Here is a 23,103-nt window from a genome sequence, read left to right on the forward strand (position 1 = left end):
TTCTTTCCCATGTCCTGATATGGAGAGAACTATTACACGTAGTGACTGAAAGTCTGGCAAAAACTTGCTTTGCTCCAGCTTTGCTGGTAGCAAGAACAAAAAGAGTTCCAACAGGTCAGCAAAGTGAGGTCTAAGTCAGAAATTCTGCACAACCAGAACAAAAGGAATATACTAAGTTTATACTTTTAACAGCAGTGCCAAGACCTATTTAAAGTATTTGCTGTCCATTTTCACTTTAAACACACACACACATCATCTTGACTAAAGAACAAAATACCTTCATGTCACTTTTCTGATTGTATTCATGTTCAGTCTCAGACACGAAGACTATTATCTACATCTAGTTTTGTGCTTATTGATACAACTCCAAGGCAAGAGTTGCTTCCCCAGAAGTTAAAAAACTCACAACGGAACAAAAGAAAAGAGTTTTGCAATATTCTGAGAATGTAGTGCAGGTAAAATCTGATGATGCACATACTTGGATTTTTTCATACAGATACTTAAATCTATTATACAGACTCTCTTGAAAGGAAATTGATTATTAAGTATAGCCTCAGAGGGTAGCGGTGCTGGTTGAACACATGAACACATGAAGCTGCCTTATGCTGAATCTGACCCTTGGTCCTTCAAAGTCAGTATTGTCTACTCAGACCTGCAGCAGCTCTCCAGGGTCTCAGGCAGGGGTCTTTTACATAACCTACTTGCCTTGTCCCTTTAACTGGAGATACCAGGGATCGAACCTGGGACCTTCTGCAACTCCAAGCAGATGCTCTACCACTGAGCCACAGCTAGATTTGAGTGTAGTAGCACCTTAGAGGTCAACAAGATATTTGGGGTATAAGCTTTCAAGAGTAAAAAATGACAAAGGGAGCTTTGAGTCTCGAAAGCTTATACCCCAAAAATCTTGTTGGTCTCTAAGGTGGTACTGGACTCAAATACAGTTGATTATTAATTATGTTACACCAAAGGAACTCCGATATATAATGTAATTTACCATCATGAAGTATTCCTTCATATGATAATGTTTCTTCTAGACATCTCCATATCTTGTTCATGTAAAAAGGAAAGAGCAAACTACAATGTTTAGATCTAAGCCTGCATTTAATGTGACTAGAAACAGAAAGTCTTACGATCTGGAACAATGGATTTTAAATAGGAATGACTATTTGATCACTGAGAACATTTTTTTGATTGAGATATATCACTGAAAAATGCCAAGGGGTCTACCACACTTTTTATATTTTCAGATATGCCAATGCAAAAATATAAAAGGGACTGCTAGAAAACAGCCATTTTCTTAAATGTATAGGTGCAATTCCAGGCAGAGTTATTCCAACCTAAGCCAAATGAAATAACTAGACATTCTCCTGGAATAATATTGGGCAAAAGGGGCACAGGTAAGCCCTAGAACTGTGGAAAACCTTATAAAATTTAATAATCTGTATATATAAATATTCAAACTCCATTAGTTCTACACATATATGGTATTTTGCACATTTAGGATAAGGTTTTATTCTGGAAATGCCATTTTGAAAAAAATGGCGTTTTTTCCATTTATGATGGGATCGTCCACAGTTTGTTTAAAAAAGAGGAAAATTCTGAATTGTATTAATTTAATGATAGGATGAATTTTGACAGAACAGTTGCCCTTTTACATTTGTTAGGCACACAACATTCTTGGAAAGTTTACATGAAGCTGCACAAGTTTTATTAGTTAAAAACTGACAATCCCTTAAAATACCTGTAACTTGGGAGTGGTTGAAGAACTGATCTGACACAGTATAAACTGAAAAGCATATGAATGTTTTACAACTTCAAAACTAACCATGCAATCCTATGAAGAATTTCTCCAGTCTAAAGCATGAGAAATGACATGAGATATGAGAAATTTTACAGGATTGTACTATAAGTTGTTAATATTTGTAATTATTGGAATAATATATCAACAAGGTATCGCTGCAACATCATCAATTTGCAATATGATTTGCATGTGACTCGAAGTCCTTTCTGTGAAATGTGAAGTGCCACATAATATGCTAATGAAAGGTAACAAAACCTTTTGAAATATGCTTCAAATCCTGTCTCACTATTTACTGTCAGCATTTCTATTTGAATCCCTCTTTTTAAAATATCCATATCTATCTTAAAGAACTGCTTCTTCACTTTCTCAGTGACTGAGATGCTCTGTAAAAATGTCACTAAGTTCAATTGAAAAAGCCCACATATCTTTTTGGTTTGGGAATACAAATATCAAGAGAAAGCCAGTTTTTACCAGACTTCATATTCCAAGAATATGCTTGAACTTGTTATAAAACCTAAACTCTAAAAATAGTTGATACTGGGTGTATAACACTTACTGTTCAGAACATTCTCCAGCTTTTGCGTCATGGATCCTTCCACTTTCTCTGTTCCGTCTGCTTCCAGCTTTTGATGGATTGCTGGAATAAAACGTCTTGTTAAATGCTCCCTATTTTAATGGGTGAGACTCCATGACTGAACTATATTCTTGTTAGATCTAAGCAGTGTGTTTGCTACAAAAGAATGAGTAATCTAGTGAAATAAGCATTGTGATAGGAGCCAGATACTCTAGCTTTTTTAATTCTAGTATGCAGCTAGTTTATACTGTGTTTTTGGCAGTCAAAGTGGTGAACCTATGGGCCATATTTTCTCACTTGGTCATCTAACTAGTATAAAAGTTGTACTTTACATATAGCTGTTCATTTTATATAGTATAATATAGTTCCACATAATGCTGCAAATGGGACTCATGACTATGGATCAACATAGGGCATATGTATCTCTTATTATAACCCAAACCAGTAGTAGGATTACTTCTAGTTTCATTCTTAAGGTCTCTGGCAAAAGAATTGTTTGAGAATGTCAGCAGGAGAACTCTCACCGAAACCCTTCCCATTCAGAATATGAAAGGCCTTCACCTACAAGGGTAGGACTCATCCTTTAACTTCCAGGGAGACCTCCAGGTGGGCCACTGCCCTAGAGGATGGCCAGAGCACAGCAACAGCTCAACTAGCAACTCAAGGGTCACTTGGTTCTAGTGGCCATGACAATCCGTGTCAGCTCATCATCTGCCTTTTCCTACACCACTACCAGTTTGGATATGCCTCTCTGCTTCTCTGTCCTATTGCAATAAAGGTATTCAAAAATCAAATGTAATAATTTCAGGTATACCAGGATTCCCTACTTTTTCTTCACTGTTTATATTGATGGGGCAAAAGTCAACAGCAACAAAAACACTGTTCCAACTGTTCCAAATTAAATGTATGCAATGAGCTTCCAGGAAGTAAACAATAGAGGGGGCACTGCTGAAATAGTAACAAAGACAAGTGAGAAACTGGTCCTAAATAAAAGCCACTGGGATCTAATAAAAATAAGTATTTTTTGAGAACCTTTTTTCCCCTTCATATTTCATAACTTTACCTATATAAATAAAAATGTCTTGTGTGGAGCGTTGTTCCTGTGTCCTAATTTTTTACTTGTGGTGTGTGTGTGTGTGGGGGGGGATGATAATGTCAAGTACCTTGTGGGAAGTAGCTGATCAAAAATTAAGAATCCTGTTTTAACCAGATAAAAACACCCATCCCAACAATTCAGTAGTGAGGTATTGAAAATACATTCTCATTTTAAGGACCCGCTTTTCCAGCTCTAGACTCTGCCTTCCTTGTATCACAGGGATTGTAACTTTCCCTATGCTGATAGAAATACAACTCTTTCCTCATTATATATTACTGAACATTTTCAGGTTGATCCTTATAACTGATTCATACAAGGACCCTCAGTTTCAGAGACTTGGTCTAAACTGGTAGAGGTAATTAGGGTAACACTGTCTATATATTTAATTCTCAGCAAATTACTGACACTTTAACTGGTATACGAATTCTAACTGAATCATATGAAGAAGCCATGGTGATTTCAACCACCACAGTGGATTAACATGCGCAGCTACTCACAAGGCTAATGCCAGTAGCAAAAGAAAAAAAAGAATTAGCTAGTTTTTGAGGGGTTAACCTTTCATACATTTATCATTTGTTTTTCTCTATCTACCTGCACTCCATCCGACTTTTCAGAAACCCACTAGCAACCTCAACCACCTAGAATTAGGGTTGCCAAGTGCCAAGTGGTGGCGGGCAAACCCCCGCCAATCCACCTGGCTGCCCGCTGATCAGGTGAGGGTCAGCAGGCAATCCATGCAACTGGCGACACGTCACTTCCAGTTCACATCCAGAAGTGCTGCATTGCAAAGGGCCGGTTTCCACTCAAACTCCCGGTTTGAGTGGTAAAGGCCTGTTGCGATTCAACACTTCCTGGTGTAAAACGCATCACAAGGGGACATTTTCCACTCAAACTCCCAGTTTTACACTCAAACTGGGAGTTTGAGTGGGAAATGTCCCTTTGTGATTCGTTTTACACCCGGAAGTGTTGCATCGCAACAGGCCTTTACCACTCAAACCGGGAGTTTGAGTGGAAACCGGCCCTTTGCAATGCAGCACTTATGGATGTGAACCGGAAGTGATGAAGCACTTCCGGGTGCACGCCCCCCCCCTCCACTCTAAAAACCTCCCACCGAAGAAGAAGAGGGACCTGGTAAGCCTACCTAGAATATATTAAAATTTGCCCAATCCATTTCCTTTTTCGGAGATTTAGGAGATAACGGTATTAAAAGTTTTTTTCAGATTCCTAATGCATACCTGACAGGGCATCTTGGGCTTCAAAAAAGGTACTGAGACCCCCTTTGACATATGCCAGACTTCCCTCATTTTTCTTGTTGGCTTGTTTTTTCAGATTCATTACCGCCATTTTAAGCTGATCAAAACTGAAAGCAAGAGAGAAGGAAAAACAGGTGGTATTTCTCCAATAAACATGAAATTAAACAGCAAATATCAAGCCCTCAAAGATCACACCCACACATTTAGAAAGACTAGGATGACAGTCTGCTACACCTTTATTTCTCTTAATGACAGCTACTTTCTATTCAGGTTGAAAGCATACCTATTGGGTTTGCCAACATGTAATAAAACCTGTAAATTACCAAGCTATCATGTGACAACTACAATTTATTAACTTTTTAAAAAATCACTACATTGCAAACATTTTTAAAAAATAAGAAGAAACTCTCCATTTAGAAAGACTGAAAAAAAATAGATTAACAAAATCACCTTTAGTCGCATGATAGATACACTAAACCCAAATGCCATTCGTACATATCTTTCATCTCATAGTTGCTGTTACTAGTCTGAAACAATAATTAGATCTTTGCCTTTTAAGATTTTGGTTTTCTGCCCTTGTACTTTTGTTTATTCTTGTCAGAATGACAAATGTACTTGGTTCAGCAGACATGCCAAGATAAGGGATATTTAATTTAAATAATAAATATATAATAATGAACTCTGACTAAGAATTATGGCTACTGTCTAGAGGACCAGATTCTATGTATGAAAAAAAAGGAAGAAACAGTTTGCTGTTTCTAATGTGAAATAATGGTTATCACACTGTAACTGTGATGGCAAAAGAGCCGTCTCTCATACATATCAGTGGCAATAACTACTGTTACCTTTTGTAATCATGGTCAAAGCAGCAAATCATCTACTTCTTTTAGCCCAAAATCTCATTATTAAGTTCATAACAAACACTGCCTGGAATTTCAAAAATTAGCATAATTATTGGTTTCTGACTGACAATAGTAATAAGACACAAATACATTTACATCCACATAAACTGTATATACAGACACACATCTACCTGTAAGGTACCATTAATTAGATCTGTCAGCCCAAACAGCTTAGGGCAATTCAAAGATTTGGTTAATTTGAACACTTTTCAGTTCAACAATATATGACTTTATGTATCAGATTATGCTGCTTGAACTGGGTATAAATCTAAGAACATTCAATTATACTCTCACAGTGCATTCCTGAAGGGGGGCAAAACATGGCAGCTGGGATGGCGCAGCTGAGAAGCCTCCTCAGAGGCTTCCCGGCCACTGGGGGGGGGGGGGGAAGCCTTTTTACTAAAATATAAACAGGAAAACAAAGGCTTTTTCCCCCCATAGGGGAAAGCGGGCATGTGGTGACTTGCACTGGGAGAATGCTGGTGGAAGGCCCCGCCGGCGCCCAAGTCCCATGCTGCCGCCGTGGTCCAAGGGGGCATGTGGCCCAATGTAGCATCCATGCCAGCTTGCATGGCAAAAGTGGCATGGACCCTGGCATAGGGGTCAAGTCAGCTCCTAAGAGCATTCTCCCCCGCCTCCTTCAGGAATGCACTGTTAGAGCCACTATCTTGCTAAACTGCACCAATACCAATGCAGCGATTGACTGGAAACCACTCTAAATACAAATTTTCCCACTGGGCATTACTCAGTGTTAATACCAACTTCATGTCTACTAACCTGGTTGTTGAATGGTTCTCTATCAAATACCAGGCGGCAGAAAAATTTTCACTGGTAAAATCAGCAGTCATGCCAGGAAACAAAGCTTCCAGTTCCTTTGGAGGAAATCTTCCTCTGAAAGAAGAACAAAAGCCACATATGAGTTATTTACTAAAACAAAGGTTACGTGTGCTGGATCTACACATTGCACTATCATCATTCACCTCCTGGATTTTCTCATGTGAACAAGAGAAATGGCAGGAGAATGATTACAACAGCGCAGTGAAAGCACATCCAATGATGTGTGGATTCAGCCAGAAGAAAACGTGCTCACACTCTCATGCTGTCACAAAAAAATAGCCTGTTCTTCAACTCAAAACGAAAAGCATTGAAACTTCAACCCTCAAAACAAGATTAAAGCTTCAACTCTCAACACAAGCAGTACTGATTTAAGTGCTAGTTTGCAGCTTTGGAGAATAAGTATGAAGTATGGAAGTACAGGTTGAGTATCCTTATCCGAACTGCTTGGGACCAGCCAGAAGTGGTCCGTATTTCGGATCTTTCCGTATATTGGAATATTTTGGAATTTTTGCATATGCATAATAAGCTATCTTGGGGATGGGACCCAAATTCATTTGTGTTTTATACATATAGCCTGAATGTAATTTTAAACAATATTTTTAATAATTTTGTGTACACTGAACCATCAGAAAGGAAAGGTGTAACTATCTCACCAGAATACCTGTATCAGCTGTTAAATAACAAACAAACAACAGCAGGCTTTCAGTCTCTACTTACAATGCAGTGTACACTGTATTTTTTTTTTTTTTAGGTGAGAGGAAACATTGAAAGCAGGCAGCACAGATCTGCCTGGATGCTGGATCGAAAGGTCTGAGTTTTGGATCAGTTCAGACATGGGATATCCAGATAAGGGATACTCTACCTGTACTGCCTTTTAAAGTTTTAATTTCACCAACACACAGGATCAGTGTCAGAAAGTTGCTCTGTCATTCTAAAGGTGAACAGTATCATTACAGAAGAAATAAATGAACTGCTACTGCATTGGAACAAGATCACCCTAGCCCAGCATTTGATTTGCAACCAGAGTCAACTAAATGCTTCTGAGAGCGCCTGTATAAAAATGAAAAGTGAAGGGCCTGCCCACCTTTCTTGTCCTAAGGATCTTGATATGTATTGTAGAAGGAGGGGCTGTTTTGCTATTATGAGTGAGCAAAGACACACGCAGTCGCCATATACTGAATCAGACCCCTTGGTCCATCAAGGTCAGTACTGTCTAGTCCCGTGTTGGCGAACCTATGGCACGCGTGCCAAGTCCGGCACGCCAAGCCCTCTCTGTGGGCATGCGCGGGGGCGGCAGGGGCTTTGAAGGGAGCGCGGAGCCGTTCAAAGCCCCCCCTTCCCTGGACTCCCCAAGGGGCCCCCCTTGCCGAGCTGGGAGGAAACCTCAGTATTCAGGTTAAATTGCTGTGTTGGCACTTTGCGATAAATAAGTGGGTTTTGGGTTGCAGTTTGGGCACTCAGTCTCTAAAAGGTTCGCCATCACTGGTCTAGTCACACTGACAGCAGCTCTCCAGGGCTTTAGGTAGAGGTCTTTCACATCACCGATCAGCTGACCCCTTTAAATTGAGGTGCCAGGGACTGAACCTGTGAGTGTCTACATGCCAAGCAGATGCTCTACCACTGAGCCATGGCCCCTCCCCTCATGCCTAATCACGGTTGTCAATAAATGTGACTAATGTTTTTAATGCAATCTAAGTTAGTGACCGTCATCACTTATAAGAACCTTAATCTAGAAGTCTTCTGCCAACAGAGAGAGTACCAACCAGGGCTGAAGGAGACCAACCTCTCAGCCCTGCCCTTCCCTGTGGGCGACACAGTAAAATAACCACTATATGGGAAACAAGGCTGTGACCTGGCGCATCTGGGATATGTTATGCATGAGAGTTTTTAGAGCTGTTTTAGTGCCCTGTCATTAGGGCAGCTTTTATTGTAAGTTGCATTGGATTCTGTTTGCATGAGAAAGACAGGAGAAAATCATTTTAAAATAAAGAAGTCATTGCATGTTGTGCTTTTGAGATAGGCAATGTGTAAAGAAGTGTTCCCTTTCAACAGTCTGGGGTTGTGCTCCACACTCACCCGTGGCCTGGGAAACCAGACAAAGGCAGCCTCAACAAGCTGGGCCGGGGTTGACTCTCTATGCTTTCCTGCCTCCCCGGTAATTACATAGACACAAGGGTAGCAAGTATGGTTGCCAGGTGCCCGCTGGTGGCGGGCAAACCTGGGGCCATTTATCCCTCTGCCCGCTGATCACCTGAGGGTCCGCGGGCAAGAGTGCTTGCGTGCATATCGCACATGGCACTTCTGGTTTAGAACCGGAAGTTCCGCCTCGTGAGGGGCCTTATACCTCTCAGTTTGAGTGGCAAAGGGCCGCTTTACCACTCAAACTAAGAGGTAAAGGGCCCTTGCGAGGAGGCACTTCCAGTTCTAAACTGGAAGTGCCGCGTGCGTGCTTTCTGGAAACAGCCTCCCGCCGGAGGAGAGGCAAGACCTGGCAACCCTAGTAGCAAGTTAACTCCTTTTTTTTATTAGGGCCTTTACACTCAGGCATCTTCACGAAGGTTCTCAGAGTAGCTGCACCACTCCCAGAGTAGTCGCACCACCCCATCTGCTTTTTGCCCTGCCTCTCCACGCACCAGTCGTTCTTCCTTCACGCCTCACTCGCCTTCGTTTTCCTCATATCCTGTGCCGCCCAACTCCTCTCCGAGTCCACCCTTAAGTCTCCCCCCCCCCAGCTTAGGGCCTGCAGCTGTGAGCTCTGTCTGGCGTCTCCACCTTCTCTCCACTTGCTGCAGTCTCCAGCCTAGGGGTATGTTCTCCCCAGACAGAGCAGAACTTGCTCACAATAACCACAGTATCCCCAGCTGATGCCTTTCCAGCCAAACCCTGGCTGTGGGTTAGGCCAAAACCAAGTGCACTCCTCAGACCCTTAAAGGGCCCCTGTCCTATAGCTGCCCTTCCATGCCACACAGTCCTAAACCTACATTAAATTGAATAAATACTATAGTAGCCCTTGTTATGCATTCCAAGCAAAATTTAAGAATTAAAATCAAACTTCACAGTACAGGGATTTTGTGGATAATTCATTTCTTTATATTTATCACCCTTGCTTTCCACACTTAGTATTTAGCTATTATTATTAAATGGATCACTCCAAAAATTCACATAGAAACCAATCCTTACTTTTTATCAACTATTGTTGCCATAAGAAAATCTTCCACTTTGTTTGAGGCATCTGCAATAAAAGAGACCCTCACTGACTTATACTTAAGATTGTGGCTCTTGTTGCACCCTGTTTCTTAGGGCCAAATTTGATGTTACAGCAGCCATGGGTCCTATATATGACAGCTGACACCATTTTAGAGGCACGCTTCAGGCTGTTTTGACACTTGAAAAGTTGCAGGGAGGGGAACAAGATCCCCTGTTCCTGCCACACCATGGGCCTAATCAGGATGGGGTCCTTGCAACATTTTTGTTGAATTTTAGCTGCATTTGTCTTTAAAATGGATTAGGCGGACACGACTGCTTTGGCCTTAGGCCACTGGCCTAGCAAGTGTTGATTATCTCTCATGGTGCTTGCACAGCATAGGACTTGATTATGTAAAAGTGAATCTCATGTTGCAACCAAAATGTATGAATTGAACGTAAACCTTAGTGCATCCAGAACCTATCCTCAATCCCCAAATCTAGTTCTTGTGGGTTATCTGGGCTGTGTAACCATGGTCTTGGTGTTTTCTTTCCTGACGTTTCGCCAGCAGCTGTGGCAGGCATCTTCAGAGGAGTAACACTGAAGGACAGTGTCTCTCAGTGTCAAGTGTGTAGGAAGAGTAATATATAGTCAGAAAGGGGTTGGGTTGTGCTGAATCATTGTCCTGCAAAAAGTATCAAAGGTAATGTGCTAATCATTGTCCTGTAAGTATCAAGATAACGTGCTAATGAGGGTGTGGTATGTTAATATGGAACCATTGTATCCTGAAGTGATCTGTTAATGTGTGAAACAGCCCAACCCCTTTCTGACTATATATTACTCTTCCTACACACTTGACACTGAGAGACACTGTCCTTCAGTGTTACTCCTCTGAAGATGCCTGCCACAGCTGCTGGCGAAACGTCAGGAAAGAAAATACCAAGACCACGGTTACACAGCCCGGATAACCCACAAGAACCAATGAACTCTGACCGTGAAAGCCTTCGACAATACCCCAAATCTAGGTTTCCCTTTATTTTCCTCCTTTTTGAAAATACTGGATTATTAGTAGCTTGCTTTTATTATGAGCAAAAATACACTACAGAGTCCAAAGCACACTGTAAGCTCACAGTGTTGTAGAAGTCACAAGTAAAAGAAGACAGGGCTGTAAACTTTTGTATTAAGAGCAGCTCAACAATAGCATAATGGAACAGGATGCCTTGTCTTAGGGCAGAGTGTTGGACTAGAGGTCCAGTTTAGTTCCTTACACTGTGTGATTTAAGACTGTTCAGAGCTTGTGAGCAGTGAGAGATTGGAATGTTTCCTTGATTCATGTTACCATTGAAAACAACCAAGTTGGTTGCCCAGGTTCGGATGTTTTAATAGAAGAAGAGTTTTATATGCCAACGTTCTCTACCACTTAAGGAAGAATAAAACCGGCTTACAATTACCTTCCCCTCCCCACAAGAGACAACCTGTGAGGTAGGTGGGGCTGAGAGAGTGTGACTAGCCCAAGGTCACCCAGCTGGCTTCATGTGTGTAGGAGTGGGGAAACCAATCCAGTTCACCAGATTAGCCTCCGCAGCTCATGTGGAGGAGTAGGGAATCCAAACTCAGTACTCCAGATTCACCGATCCAGACCACCGCTCTTAACAGCTACACCATGCTGACATAAATCCTATTAAGTACATAGAAACCTATGCACTTAAAAGCAATTTACACAAGAATGATCTGCATAATCAATACCTTCAAAATGGCGGTGGGGGGTGAAGCAGAGATTGAGCACATATTTGTAGGCCACAATTCAAATATGATTCCCAATGTGAGGTGGCCATGCTAAAAAGATACAATCCTGATCCTTTACTGGGCGTTGCCTCCTCACTCATCTGAATTGGGTTCAAGACACAACATTTACAACCTCCTAATTACTGGAACTACCCAGATTCTGCCGATCAAGAGCTCTGCAACACCCCCCCCCCCAATCTGAAGACAGAAATTACATCATTCAGTTTTACTCCACAGTTCCTTATTCTACAACACACAGTAAAGACGACTTACAAGTAGTACACACAAAATAGGTGCTTGGAAGACATGTATCCCTGAAAAAGCACACTAAAGAGAAATTATGAGTAATCAACATGAGACTACAACAAGATCAACAGCTTTGGATAATATCCATTAATATAAACAAAACAGCGTTGCAGTAAGTGGATTGATAATCAGAGTCTAGGTTGACAAATTGCCTGGATGAGAGAGAATTGGCTCCACTCACATAATGTCATGTCTTTATTACATTCTGCTGTCAAATTAATTCCCATGGACTTGCTTACTATCTTACTATCTCAAGCACTACAGGCCGCTTGTAACAGTAACAACAGAGAGGTTAGAATGTCCATCTTACTTGAGTGGTGAGAGTAGCAACCTGTGTGGTAAACTTCAGCTAGTAACCAAAGAGACCACGCTAACAACCCTGGAAAATGTCAAGCACGGTTATATATCTAATTCATCATAAAAGCAAAATAAAAGTGTTACAGCAAGAAAAATTAGCTTCAAATGCTTTTCTTTTTAGCAGGCTTCATTGACAGTGCATGAAAGCAGAGCTGGCTTTACAATTTTGGCATGCTGCCGTATGAAGCGTTTACTAATAGCCGATTCGCACACTAATGCATCTATCACTTGATTATTCAATGCACATTGTTGTGTGAACAAATACTGTAGCTGAGATCCGGCCCGGCATGACTTTCAGCTCCATTAAAAAGCGCAGCGATTGAGGTAACAATGGACTATATGAAAGCCATTTCTATTACTACTGATCTTTGATTACTACAATTACAACTGATCTTTGATTACTACAACAAAAAGTCACCATTTCATACTGCAGCCAATGGATAAATAACTGCAATTCACATATTAAACAATCACATGTTCTGAGATAAATCCAACAATGAAGAAAACAAAGTGATTATTTATATTAATGACAGGACTAATGAGAGATGAAATAAGTTTCAAATGGAAGGAATAAAGAGTCCTTGGCTTTGTTAACATTCTGTTGACTAGCTACCACCAAGGGTAAATGGTCATGAATATCCTTTCCTACAGTAGACAAAGTTTTGTGACTAGCAGTGCAAAAGGCATCTGTTGCAAAGAACAACTACACATAGCTACAATGTAGGGCTATTTCCTTAAATTTGTTGAGACCTGAAACTCCTGATTTTTAGCCCCGGGTTTTTCATTTATCACACACACCTACTTCTCCCAACAGCTAGTAAGTTCCTGGTTCTGTCTAGGGACAGCAGCTGGGGCACTGAAAGCCATAACAGAAGAAAATGATTCAGAGACAAATAAAGGAACAACAGCTTGTTGAGAAACAAGGGTGAATCTACAAATAGGCTTACCAGGTCCCCCCTCTCCTCCAGCGGGAGGTTTTTGGGGTGGAGGTAAGGTGTGATTGTGCGAGCGTGCGACGACACAATCACATCACTTCCAGTTTACACCTAGAAGTGCCACATCGGAAGGGGCCTCTACCACTTAAACTGGGAGTTTCAGTGGTAAAAGACCCATTGCGATGCGGCACTTCTGGGTGTAAAACACATCGCAAGGGGCTGTTTACCACTCGAACTCCCAGTTTGAGTAGTAAACAGCCCCTTGAGATGCATTTTACACCCGGAAGTGCCGCATCGCAACGGGTCTTTTACCACTCAAACTCCCAGTTTGCGTAGTAAAAGGCCCCTTGCGATGAGTTTACATCCAGAAGTGCCGCATTGCAAGGGGCCTTTTACCACTCAAACTGGGAGTTTGAGTGGTAAACGGCACCTTGCAATGCAGCACTTCTGGGTGTAAACCGGAAGTGACATGGAGCCGCGGGCAGGCGCGTATGCACGTGTTGCCCGCCAAGCCTCAGCTGCCTCCTAAGGAGGTTTCAGCCCTGCCGAAAACTCCGCCTGATGCCAAAAATCAATGCAACCCGCATAGGGTTTAACAGGAGATATGCCACCTAAAAGGTGGCGTATCTCAACAAAAAAGGGGGGTGTTCCCAGGCCGTGATGGCTGAGGATGCCGCCTAACGGCGGCCCTGCCCCCAGGCCGGTGCCGTGACGCCCCAGGAACGCCTCCTGAGACGCTGGGACGCCCCGGGAACACCTCCTGGGTTGCCGCTGTGGCCTTTGCAGGCGTCCGGACGCCGGAGGAAGGTTCCACCGGCATCCGGACCCTGTGCTGCCATGGCAGCAGCCAGCGACTGGCATCTAGGCCTTCACGCCTGCATTGGGAGCACAAACTCTAGCGTATGCTGCCCGGATGCCAGCGCTGTGGGCCCTTGTACCGGTGCAGGCCTTCACCAGCCTCCAGAGGCCTTTTGTCCTGGTCGCCGGTGCGGCTCAGGAATGTGCAGTAAGTTACTGCTTTCTATTTTAAAACCTTTAGTTACTCTTTGGTACCTTAACTATCTCCCCTTCTAATCTCTATTCTGTTGATAGCCTGAACTTTAGTTATGACTATTTCATTTCTTTCTCTCTTCCCTCCTCTGGATCCTTCTGCTTTCCCTTGATAACCATACCTTTATATCATTCAGAGTCTTCCAACAGTGCCTGAAAATGTCTCTTTTACTACATATTTAATCCCTAAACTCTCCCCCTTCTTATTCTTCCCCTTGTCTTGGTTTTGTAGAATGTAAGAAGGGGAAGGGCTGTTATTTGAAACAGAGTTACTCTACAACTTCTTTTGAGGTGGTTTATAAACAGTTTTGTGAAAACATGGACTAAAATACTAATGTGGATTGGGGGAGGGAATAGAGAGGCCAATGCCACCATTTATTGAAAACAGTGATGCTGATGAAATTCAGAATTGTGGTGCTCAAAGTATCAACATTCCTGATTTGAAATTTATGAGCTCATTACGAGGTGACCCCAAACCTTTTTGAAGTTTGGGCTCAGCTTGCAATCCATTTCATCATACCTCTAGTTATCATGCCCTTTCTTTTCCAGAAAAAAAGAAAACCTGAACCAGGTAGCAGAGGCTCTAAGAAGGGCTCTGCTGTGGCCTTCACTAGACCCTGTAGTGAGGACTCCTGGAGAAATGTAATGTTTCATGGTTTATGCATTGTTACTGAGGATCCAGAATCCTACGAAACTGCAGTGACACGATTCTTACTGAATTCTAGAACCCAACAGGCTCTTCCTACCAGATAAATTTTGATATAAGGTAAGTGATAATCAAGAGGGTGAGTAGTTCATTAGATGATTAGGAGGCCTCCAGGACTCATCTTGTTCCTGATGTAATTATCAGAACATAAGGAGATCAGCTAATATGACCCTGGTCTGACATTGAGCCCAAATGTGAGCCAATTCCAAACCCACCCCAGATAAGTTTGTTCATCACTACCACTGGCCAAAAGCTTAGCTACCACCAAGCACAACTAAACTGGGATGAGATGAATGCTCGGTTTAAGCAACTACTCTGGAAGAAATGGCTCAGTGAACTTACTCATATAGCAAAGTTTAGCCATTTAAGCTTTCATTTAATAAAAGGGAAAATTTGTAGCCTCAAAACAAAACTTCTGATGTTATCAACAACACAGATGTAGTCACTTTAGTACACAACTACGCAAAATCTATTTAGAAAATCAAGCCAGTCAATTCTACTGGATATCTGCAGCAAAAAGTAACAAGAACTAGATTCCAGAGGATTTTACAGGTTAGGGGAGCCATTTTAAGTAAATAGACTGAATGGTAACCACCATAAACAAACCCAGAGTCACCATACACATTCCCCCCGTCTGGTACCAGCCAGGCTTCTAGGAGCAAAAGTTTGTACCAGCTGTATTCTGTTACTCATGCATGCAGGAGACCAGCAGAAAGGATGTTGGAGCAGACTAAACAGGTCAAACCCCAAAGGTGATAACAAGGACGTTCCCCAGTGGTAGGGCAGAGGACAAAGATGCTGCCGGAAAATATACAAGACAGCCAACAACAAATCTGGATACAACACAAGTTTAACACTTAGATGGGAGAATATCACTCTTGCTGACCATATCCAAGTGACAACAGGAAGAAGCAGATGGTGACAGACAGGGCACATACAATCAGTGCATGATCTAGACAAAGTTGAGTATTTTTAAGTCAACAGGTGAGTTAAACAGCTACTTAATTACTGAAATATACTTACAACTTGGTTGCACAACTCCCAAATTTCTGCAGTTAGTTGGGCCAGATATCATTGTACCTTGATAGTTTTCCTTCTAATGCAGAAACTCAAAATATAATATTAAAACCTGCTGCTACCCATGCTATTTAAGCACTATAGCCATCATGTACTTTCATAAAGAACCAAATAGACTACCTTGTTGAAATAATCTCTGTCATCATAAAGGAGGATTCACATATTCCATTAGGTGGCAGTATATGATCAGCAACTTAGAACTTCGAGAAAGAAACCATTTTAAAAGTTAAGAATCAGGGGACAGGCAAAACAACGGTGAACATTTCACTTTGTATTTACTTTCAACCATTTCCGAGTAATGGCACAGTAAATGAGCAAAAAACCTACCAGCTCAGACAATTTCCAGTCATATGAAACACCATTAGGATTGACTGTGATTCTGAAACCTTAAGGAATGCCTTTTCATATCCTGAGAAAGAGCAGTACAAAGGCTGCAATTCAGTTAAATCAGTGGAGTAGCTGCATTGTGGCAGACACAAGATTCCACTTCATCAAGCTCATGATCTGATCTGCCTTGTTCCTTTGAAGGAGCCCTTGCATTCAGACATGTACAGCATAATAAACTACTTAAGGTTTAAACTTTTCAAAACTGACCATCTTAGAGCTACTTATTTAGTCAATATACCAAACCCCAAGCTTAGAGCAGCCTTTACATCCCTGTGGTTTCAAACAATGCCAACAGCTGTACTATCCAGGCATTATTGCCGAATTCCAAAAGACCAACGTTTTTGCATCTGTGGAACATCTGCTCTAGAGGACTTATAACACTACTTATTTGAATGCCCTCTATATGTGGAACCCAGGGCTAAATTTCTTGCTGGGTTGGTTTCTGGCCTTAAACACCTGTCGTAGAGCTGAGAAACTAGTATTTTTGTTAAAAGATACAAATGGGTTTGTCTCTTATAGGATTGCCTTGTATGCTCTGGCAGCAAAGAAAATAAGGGCCAATATGGCTGCTAAGGGAGTAGATCCTCCAAGTTGATTTTAATGGTTGCTAGGTCCCATTGGCTGATTGGGACACCACCACAATGTTTAGCTATTATTTTTGTTGCTTTGTATGCATCGATTTAGCAAAGTTTTATTATGTATAAAAGGTAAAAGGTAAAGGTCCCCTGTGCAAGCACCGGGTCATTCCTGACCCATGGGGAGACGTCACATCCCGATGTTTTCTAGGCAGACTTTGTTTGCGGGGTGGTTTGCCAGTGCCTTCCCCAGTCATCTTCCCTTTACCCCCAGCAAGCTGGGTACTCATTTGACCGACCTCGGAAGGATGGAAGGCTGAGTCAACCTTGGGCCGGCTACCTGAAACCGACTTCCGTCGGGATCGAACTCAGGTCATGAGCAGAGCTTTTGACTGCAGTACTGCAGCTTAACACTCTGCGCCACGGGGCTCCTTTTATTATGTATATTTATTATGTATATCCTTTATTTATTATTTATTATGTATATTTTTATTATGTATATCCTTTTATTATGTATATTTATTATTAATCCGGTATGTTATTAATCTAATATTTTATTATGTATTTGTGGTATCCTTGATATGTTTGTAATGGCCTATGGCTAAATGCAAATAAAACCATTCACCAACTACTTAAGGTGCCACACAATTCTTTGTGTGCAATGCTAGTTAGATGTAGTATGAGCTTGAGAGAAGCTCAAATGTGCAGCTGGGGGCATTTTAGAAGATTCACTGCAATTGATCACCCAGTGGAACAGGCAAGACTCATTTCCACTGAAAAGCCAGGTTGAGGGGTTCAGCTGTGTGCACAGTAAAAACTTTCAAGATGCCTCTGGCACAGCACACACACTTCCCCAACTCCCCTTGGCTATTATTTACCGAAGACAGCCCCCCTAAAAATCAAAAGAATCTTCTTCATCAGACTTGAGTATGCATCTTCCACTATGCAGAGAATGGCTCAGAACTGTTTCCACAGTGACCAGAATCTCAGGCTCCGGGAGCAAATCAGCCCCACCCCAACTACTCTTTCAAATGGGCCTTGTGATCCTCCCACAACCCTAATTACTTTGCTTCCCACCACCACCGCTTCCTTTTTGAGCTGGCTCAGTCTTGGTCATCCTAACCCATGTCAGCCAGGGCTACAGCTTTTCCCTGGAAACAGAAGGTACACGTGACGCAAAGAAGAGGCAGAACTCATGTGCACGTCTCTGAGGAACAGGTGCATTTGTAGAGTCTTAAAGTCAAACTGATAGTCAATTTAAAATTGGCAGTGGTGCTCGGAGACTTCGGGGGGAGGCTCTTTGTCTCCACCCTTGAAACAGATGTTTCAAATTTATTTCAAAACTTTTATAAATGCTGCTCATTACATCATAGCTCACTAATTTGTTCTTGGAAAAAATCTAAAGGGTCAAAACACAGTAAAAGAGCATCACTTGTTAAAAATGAAGGAAAACAACCAAACCTGCTTGTCTTAAGGAACCCTATATAACAAATAATTGCTTACTGTATTTATCTAGAACTCTACATTCAATTCAAATGTGCCTCTGGGTTGTTTTTGTATAAGCAGTACTACCGTGGTTTTACTGTATATTTTGTACCTCTGCATCCTTATACTGATTTTTTTTGGGGAAAGGCACAGATGGTTTCCTTTGGCTACGTCTGTGCGCCTGAAAACATGCCACCACTTCAGTAGACATTCCACAATGCAATTATGAAGCAACAAGCCTTCACTAAAGTTAGTGCACATACATTTGCCTACTTCACGTTTATTTTCATCAACCTCGGCTTTTATTCAGTTGCTGCCGCCAAGCTGTAGAACCCCTTCCTCTGAGAGGTGAGGCCGACACCACAACTTCAGGCCTTCTAGATAAAACTTAAGACCTTCCTGTTCCAGAAGTCATGTGCTCTAGCTGTACTGTAGAGTGCCTTGTCCTCTTTTATTGTATCCTGTGGATGGGTTCTATGATGATGATTTAATATTGCAATGTTTGATAAAATTGTAATGTGCGTATATCTGAATTTCTTAAATAATTTGTTATTAGCCACCTTGTGAACCCCAGTTAGAACTGATGTCACATAAAATTACCTAAATAAATAAAATCATTTTTTTTCTTTTGCCAAGTGTATATAAACATATGTACATGTATTTACACACACTCCACTATCCCTTAAGTTCTCTGTACCTTGTTTGACTTTTGCAGGGTCCACCCACAACCTCCAGCCACATGTCATTCCCCACCCTATGAAACCAGAGGCCTAGTCCCTAATATGCTAAATTCTGTATCTCCACAGAGCTTGGTTTTTAAATATGAGACTGTTCAAAGACTGAACCCACAGATGCAATCTGAAGGGGTACAGTCCATCCACAGATAAAACACTTCAGTTTGTGCATCTGTGCTCCCCTCTAGGGGGACAGGCATACTACTGAATACACCTCCCATGATTTTCACTACCTTTTAAAAACGTGCATTCCATTCCATTCCATTCATATTTAATAAAACAGTGTGTATATAAAACTAGCCTGCTTGGATGTTAAGTCATGGAGGGATAAGGCCAAAATGCAGTGGGCATGTTATTGTTGGAATATAACAGAACATAAGTAGCACTAATTCTGTTTCCATACACAGTGTAAAAATACTATATTTTTACAAAGGTATAATTGGAGCTTTGGAGGTCGAGGCATGAGTCTCGTCTAGTCACTGAGCTGAAGCTGTGTGAAGCTGTGAGAGAGATACTCGGTGGTGTGAAGGAGCTCGGCACGCTGTAGCGTTTAGCCCCCATTTTGATTGAGCTATGGCCAGAGAGCGGTCTGCACCCACTGGGCCAGTGATTGGGCCCTAGTGAGAGTAAGGGACTGGCCTCTGAGGTTCCACTGCCTGACCGAGGTCTTCGGCTGGCTACCAGCCAGACGCATGGAACTGTGACCGTGGGCTGTCTGGGTGTCCTGGAGGATGCCGGCCTTGGCTGGGTCACTGACTTGGCGTTGGCTGGCTGCTGGCTGCGTCGAAATCATCTGCCGCCAGAGGAGCCAAAGGTCGCTGGAGTGCTCTCGGTAGTTTCCAATGAGCTTCGGGAGACCTCAGGGATCCTCGGGACAAACTCGGTGGGCCTCGGATGGCCCGGAGCTCCTCGGACCCTGGAGTCTGGAGATCTTCAGTCCTGGATTTATCCTTGCACACTGGAACCATCCAGCAGGAATGCGGCAGTAATGGTACTTGGAACAGCTCTGGAACAGCTTTGGAACAACTGGAACAGTTCCGGAACAACCTTGGGACAGGCTGGAAGACTGTGTATACTGTGTGGTAGGACTTTGAGGCAGCTATTGTACAAAGGGCTATTAAAGCCCAGGAAGACCTGTTATATTACCATGCCTCCTTGCTACCCAGTGACAGCTTCCTTTAGCCCTTTGCAAGTAGGGCCTGTACAATCTACGAACTGGCCAAGGAATATACCCTTTACTGTGACTACAGGTGTTTTGCACCCACTGCCTGGGACCACATTTATTTATTTACAGTCATTCCCCAAACTGGATGTATTCAGGTGTTTTAGCCTGGATTTAGGAATATTGTTTCGTGTCCCTATGAATTGCCACCTAGAGGTTATATAAATTTAGAAGGGGTGTTCTGGGGAGGGGGGGAGAGATTATAGCGAGTGTAATTTTAAACTGAGTGTACTACTAATTATATTGTTAAATTTTGTGGGAGGTTTAGTTATAGTGCCACAGCGGGTTGATGTGGCGGATCTAAGCAGTTTAATAGGCAGTCAGATACTGATCGTAAATGGGAGGCCAGCAGGGGGTCGGGGATCCCAGTGATTGGAGAGCATGGGAGCAGGTGGTATAAGGGAAAGAGTTGGAGATACGGTCAGGCTTAGTCTCTTTCCAACCAGCGTTCCTGGGTGAGAGAGGGTGAACCAGTCACCCTGGAAGAACTGGCTCCCCCAAGATTCTCGGTCATCCATCAATCTCGGACAATGAACCGGGTTTGATTCCCCACTCCTGCACATGAAGCCTTGCTGGGTGACCTTGGGCTACTCACAGCTCTCTTAGAGCTCTCTCAGCCCCACCTACCTCACTGGGTGTCTGTTGTGGGGATTCTTCCTTAAGTGGCAGAGAAAGTTGACATATAAAAACCAACTACTACTCCTCTTCTTCTTCTCTGGCCAACTACCACCCAGTGTCTAATCTATCATTCCTGGGTAAGGTAGGTGAGAGAGCAGTGGTGAACAGCTTCAGGCATTCCTGGAGGACGCATCGGCTCTGGACCCATTTCAGTCCAGCTTTTGCCCTGGTCTCGGGATGGAGACAGCTCTGGTCGCCCTCACAGATGATCTCTGTCGATAGCTGGTTCAAGGCAGGTCAATGCTGCTGATTTTATTAGATCTTTCAGCAGCATTCAACACAGTCAGTTACCACTGCCTCATTGACATTGGGATCTGGGGTAAGCCCTTCAATGGCTGCACTCCATGGTTGGGGACAGAGGGTAGCATTTGGAGAGAAGGTATCACTGCAGCACCCTTTGGTGTGTGGGGTTCCACAGGGAGCGATCCTCTCCCTTATGTTTAACATCTTAATGCACCCGCTTGCCCAGCTAGTCTGGAGTTTCGGGCTGAGCTGTCCCCAGTATGCTGATGACACTCAGCTTTACCTGTTGATGGATGGCCAGCCGGATACTGCACCGGCCAAGTGCTTGGAGGCTGAGATGAAATAGTTGAAACAGAGAGATCTGAAATTAAATCCATCGAAGATGGAAGTCCTGTGGATGGGTCGGGGCAGACTGGAAGTGCTGCGCCAGCTCCCGGCTCTTGATGACGTGCAACTGACACCTGCATCTGCTGTCAAGAGTCTGGGTGTGATCCTGGATGCCTCCTTTTCAATGGAGGCACAGGTCACAGCTGTAACCAGGGTAGCCTTTTACCATCTCCACCAGGCTAGGCAGCTGGTGCACTACCTTTCCCACCCAGACCTAGCCACAGTGATCCCTGTGACCATCACCTCCAGGCTACATTACTGTAACTCACTCTATGTAGGGCTTTCCTTGAGACTGATCTGGAAACTCCAGCGGGTTCAGAATGCAGAGGTGAGGGTCCTTACCAGGACCCCGCTGAGAGCACATATTCAGTCAGTGATCCGATAACTGCACTGGCTCCAGGAAGAGTACTGGATCAGGTTCAAGGTAGGGCTGTCGATTCGGTTCATCCCGAACCGAAAAACAGCCGAATTTCCCCCGATTTGGTGATTTTTAGTTTGGATGGAACCGAACTCAAAAAAGGCGGGAAAACGGGGAGCCGAATTCGGCGAGTTCGGGGTGTTCAGCGAATAAATTTGGCAAATTCAGGGTTCGGCGCAGCAGCATAACCGTCAGTTAGTAAGCAGCATTCTCCCACGGCCAATCGGTGGCCAAGCAGGGTCTTCTTCTGGCCAATCAGTCGCGATTGAGCACGTGAGACCAGCTGCTGTGCGGCCCGGGGAAAGAAAGAGAGAGTATCTGTTTGTGTGAGAGAGAAATCCCCGTGGGGGGGGGTGCATGTGCACATTCACTCCTTTCCGTGGATGCAGGGGGCGCATTTTTTGGGGTAGAGCCCCCAAACTTTCAGCGTAGCTTCAAAGGACCCTTCTTGCAAGAACCCCCAAGTTTTGTTAAGATGGGATCAGGGGGGCCGGAATATGGGCTCTGAAAGGGGTCCCCCTCTTAATGTGCATTTTTATTCCATTTACAACATACATTCAAGCCATTCCGTGGCTGCAGGGGGCGCGTTTTGGGGGGTACAGCCTCCAAACTTTCAGTGTAGCTTCAGAGGAGCCTTCTTGGAAGAACCCCCAAGTTTTGTAAAGATGGGATCAGGGGGGCCGAAATATGGGGTCCCCCCTTTTTCCTATTGGGATGAATGGGATCAGCCGATCCTGTGTGCATCTCGAGAGCAGCAAATCCAAGGCAAAACCTCCCGTGCTTAAATGGAATCGTATTGGATTACCCACTCCTCCCAGTCCCTCCTGATGGAACAGAAGACATCCACAGTAAGACCCCTTTTGGGGCTTTAATCTATACTTTTTTCTGTGTATGTGGGGGGGGGGAAGCAGAGTCTGTGGGCGGGGCAGTTTCTGTGGGGGGGGAAGCCAAAGGAGGCTTTCGCCCGTTCTGCCGAGAGGTGTGTGACTGCTTACCTCTGTGGGAGTGTGTGTACTGCTTTTAAAGTTTTAGAGTTTAAAGTTGAGTCTGAGCGGCGGCTAGCAAGTCTCTCTCCGCTCGGCACCCAGGCCGCGCCTCCTCCTTGGTGTTT

At 43.3% G+C, this 23,103-nt stretch overlaps 1 protein-coding gene across 1 annotated transcript in view; it reads right to left on the bottom strand.

Annotated features, from left to right (window-relative positions):
- EXOC2 (exocyst complex component 2) overlaps nt 1-23,103 on the bottom strand; it is a 117,122-nt gene that overhangs the window by 82,281 nt on the left and 11,738 nt on the right. Inside the window, exons 4-6 of the mRNA XM_056854065.1 lie at nt 6,404-6,517; nt 4,707-4,831; nt 2,358-2,438 (exon numbers count right to left, since the gene is read on the bottom strand). Of these exons, the coding sequence (XP_056710043.1) occupies nt 2,358-2,438; nt 4,707-4,831; nt 6,404-6,517 (320 nt within the window). The remainder of the gene's footprint in view (nt 1-2,357; nt 2,439-4,706; nt 4,832-6,403; nt 6,518-23,103) is intronic.

Source organism: Euleptes europaea, chromosome 8 (genome assembly GCF_029931775.1).
Source record: "Euleptes europaea isolate rEulEur1 chromosome 8, rEulEur1.hap1, whole genome shotgun sequence".
Classification (NCBI taxonomy): Eukaryota; Metazoa; Chordata; class Lepidosauria; order Squamata; family Sphaerodactylidae; genus Euleptes; species Euleptes europaea.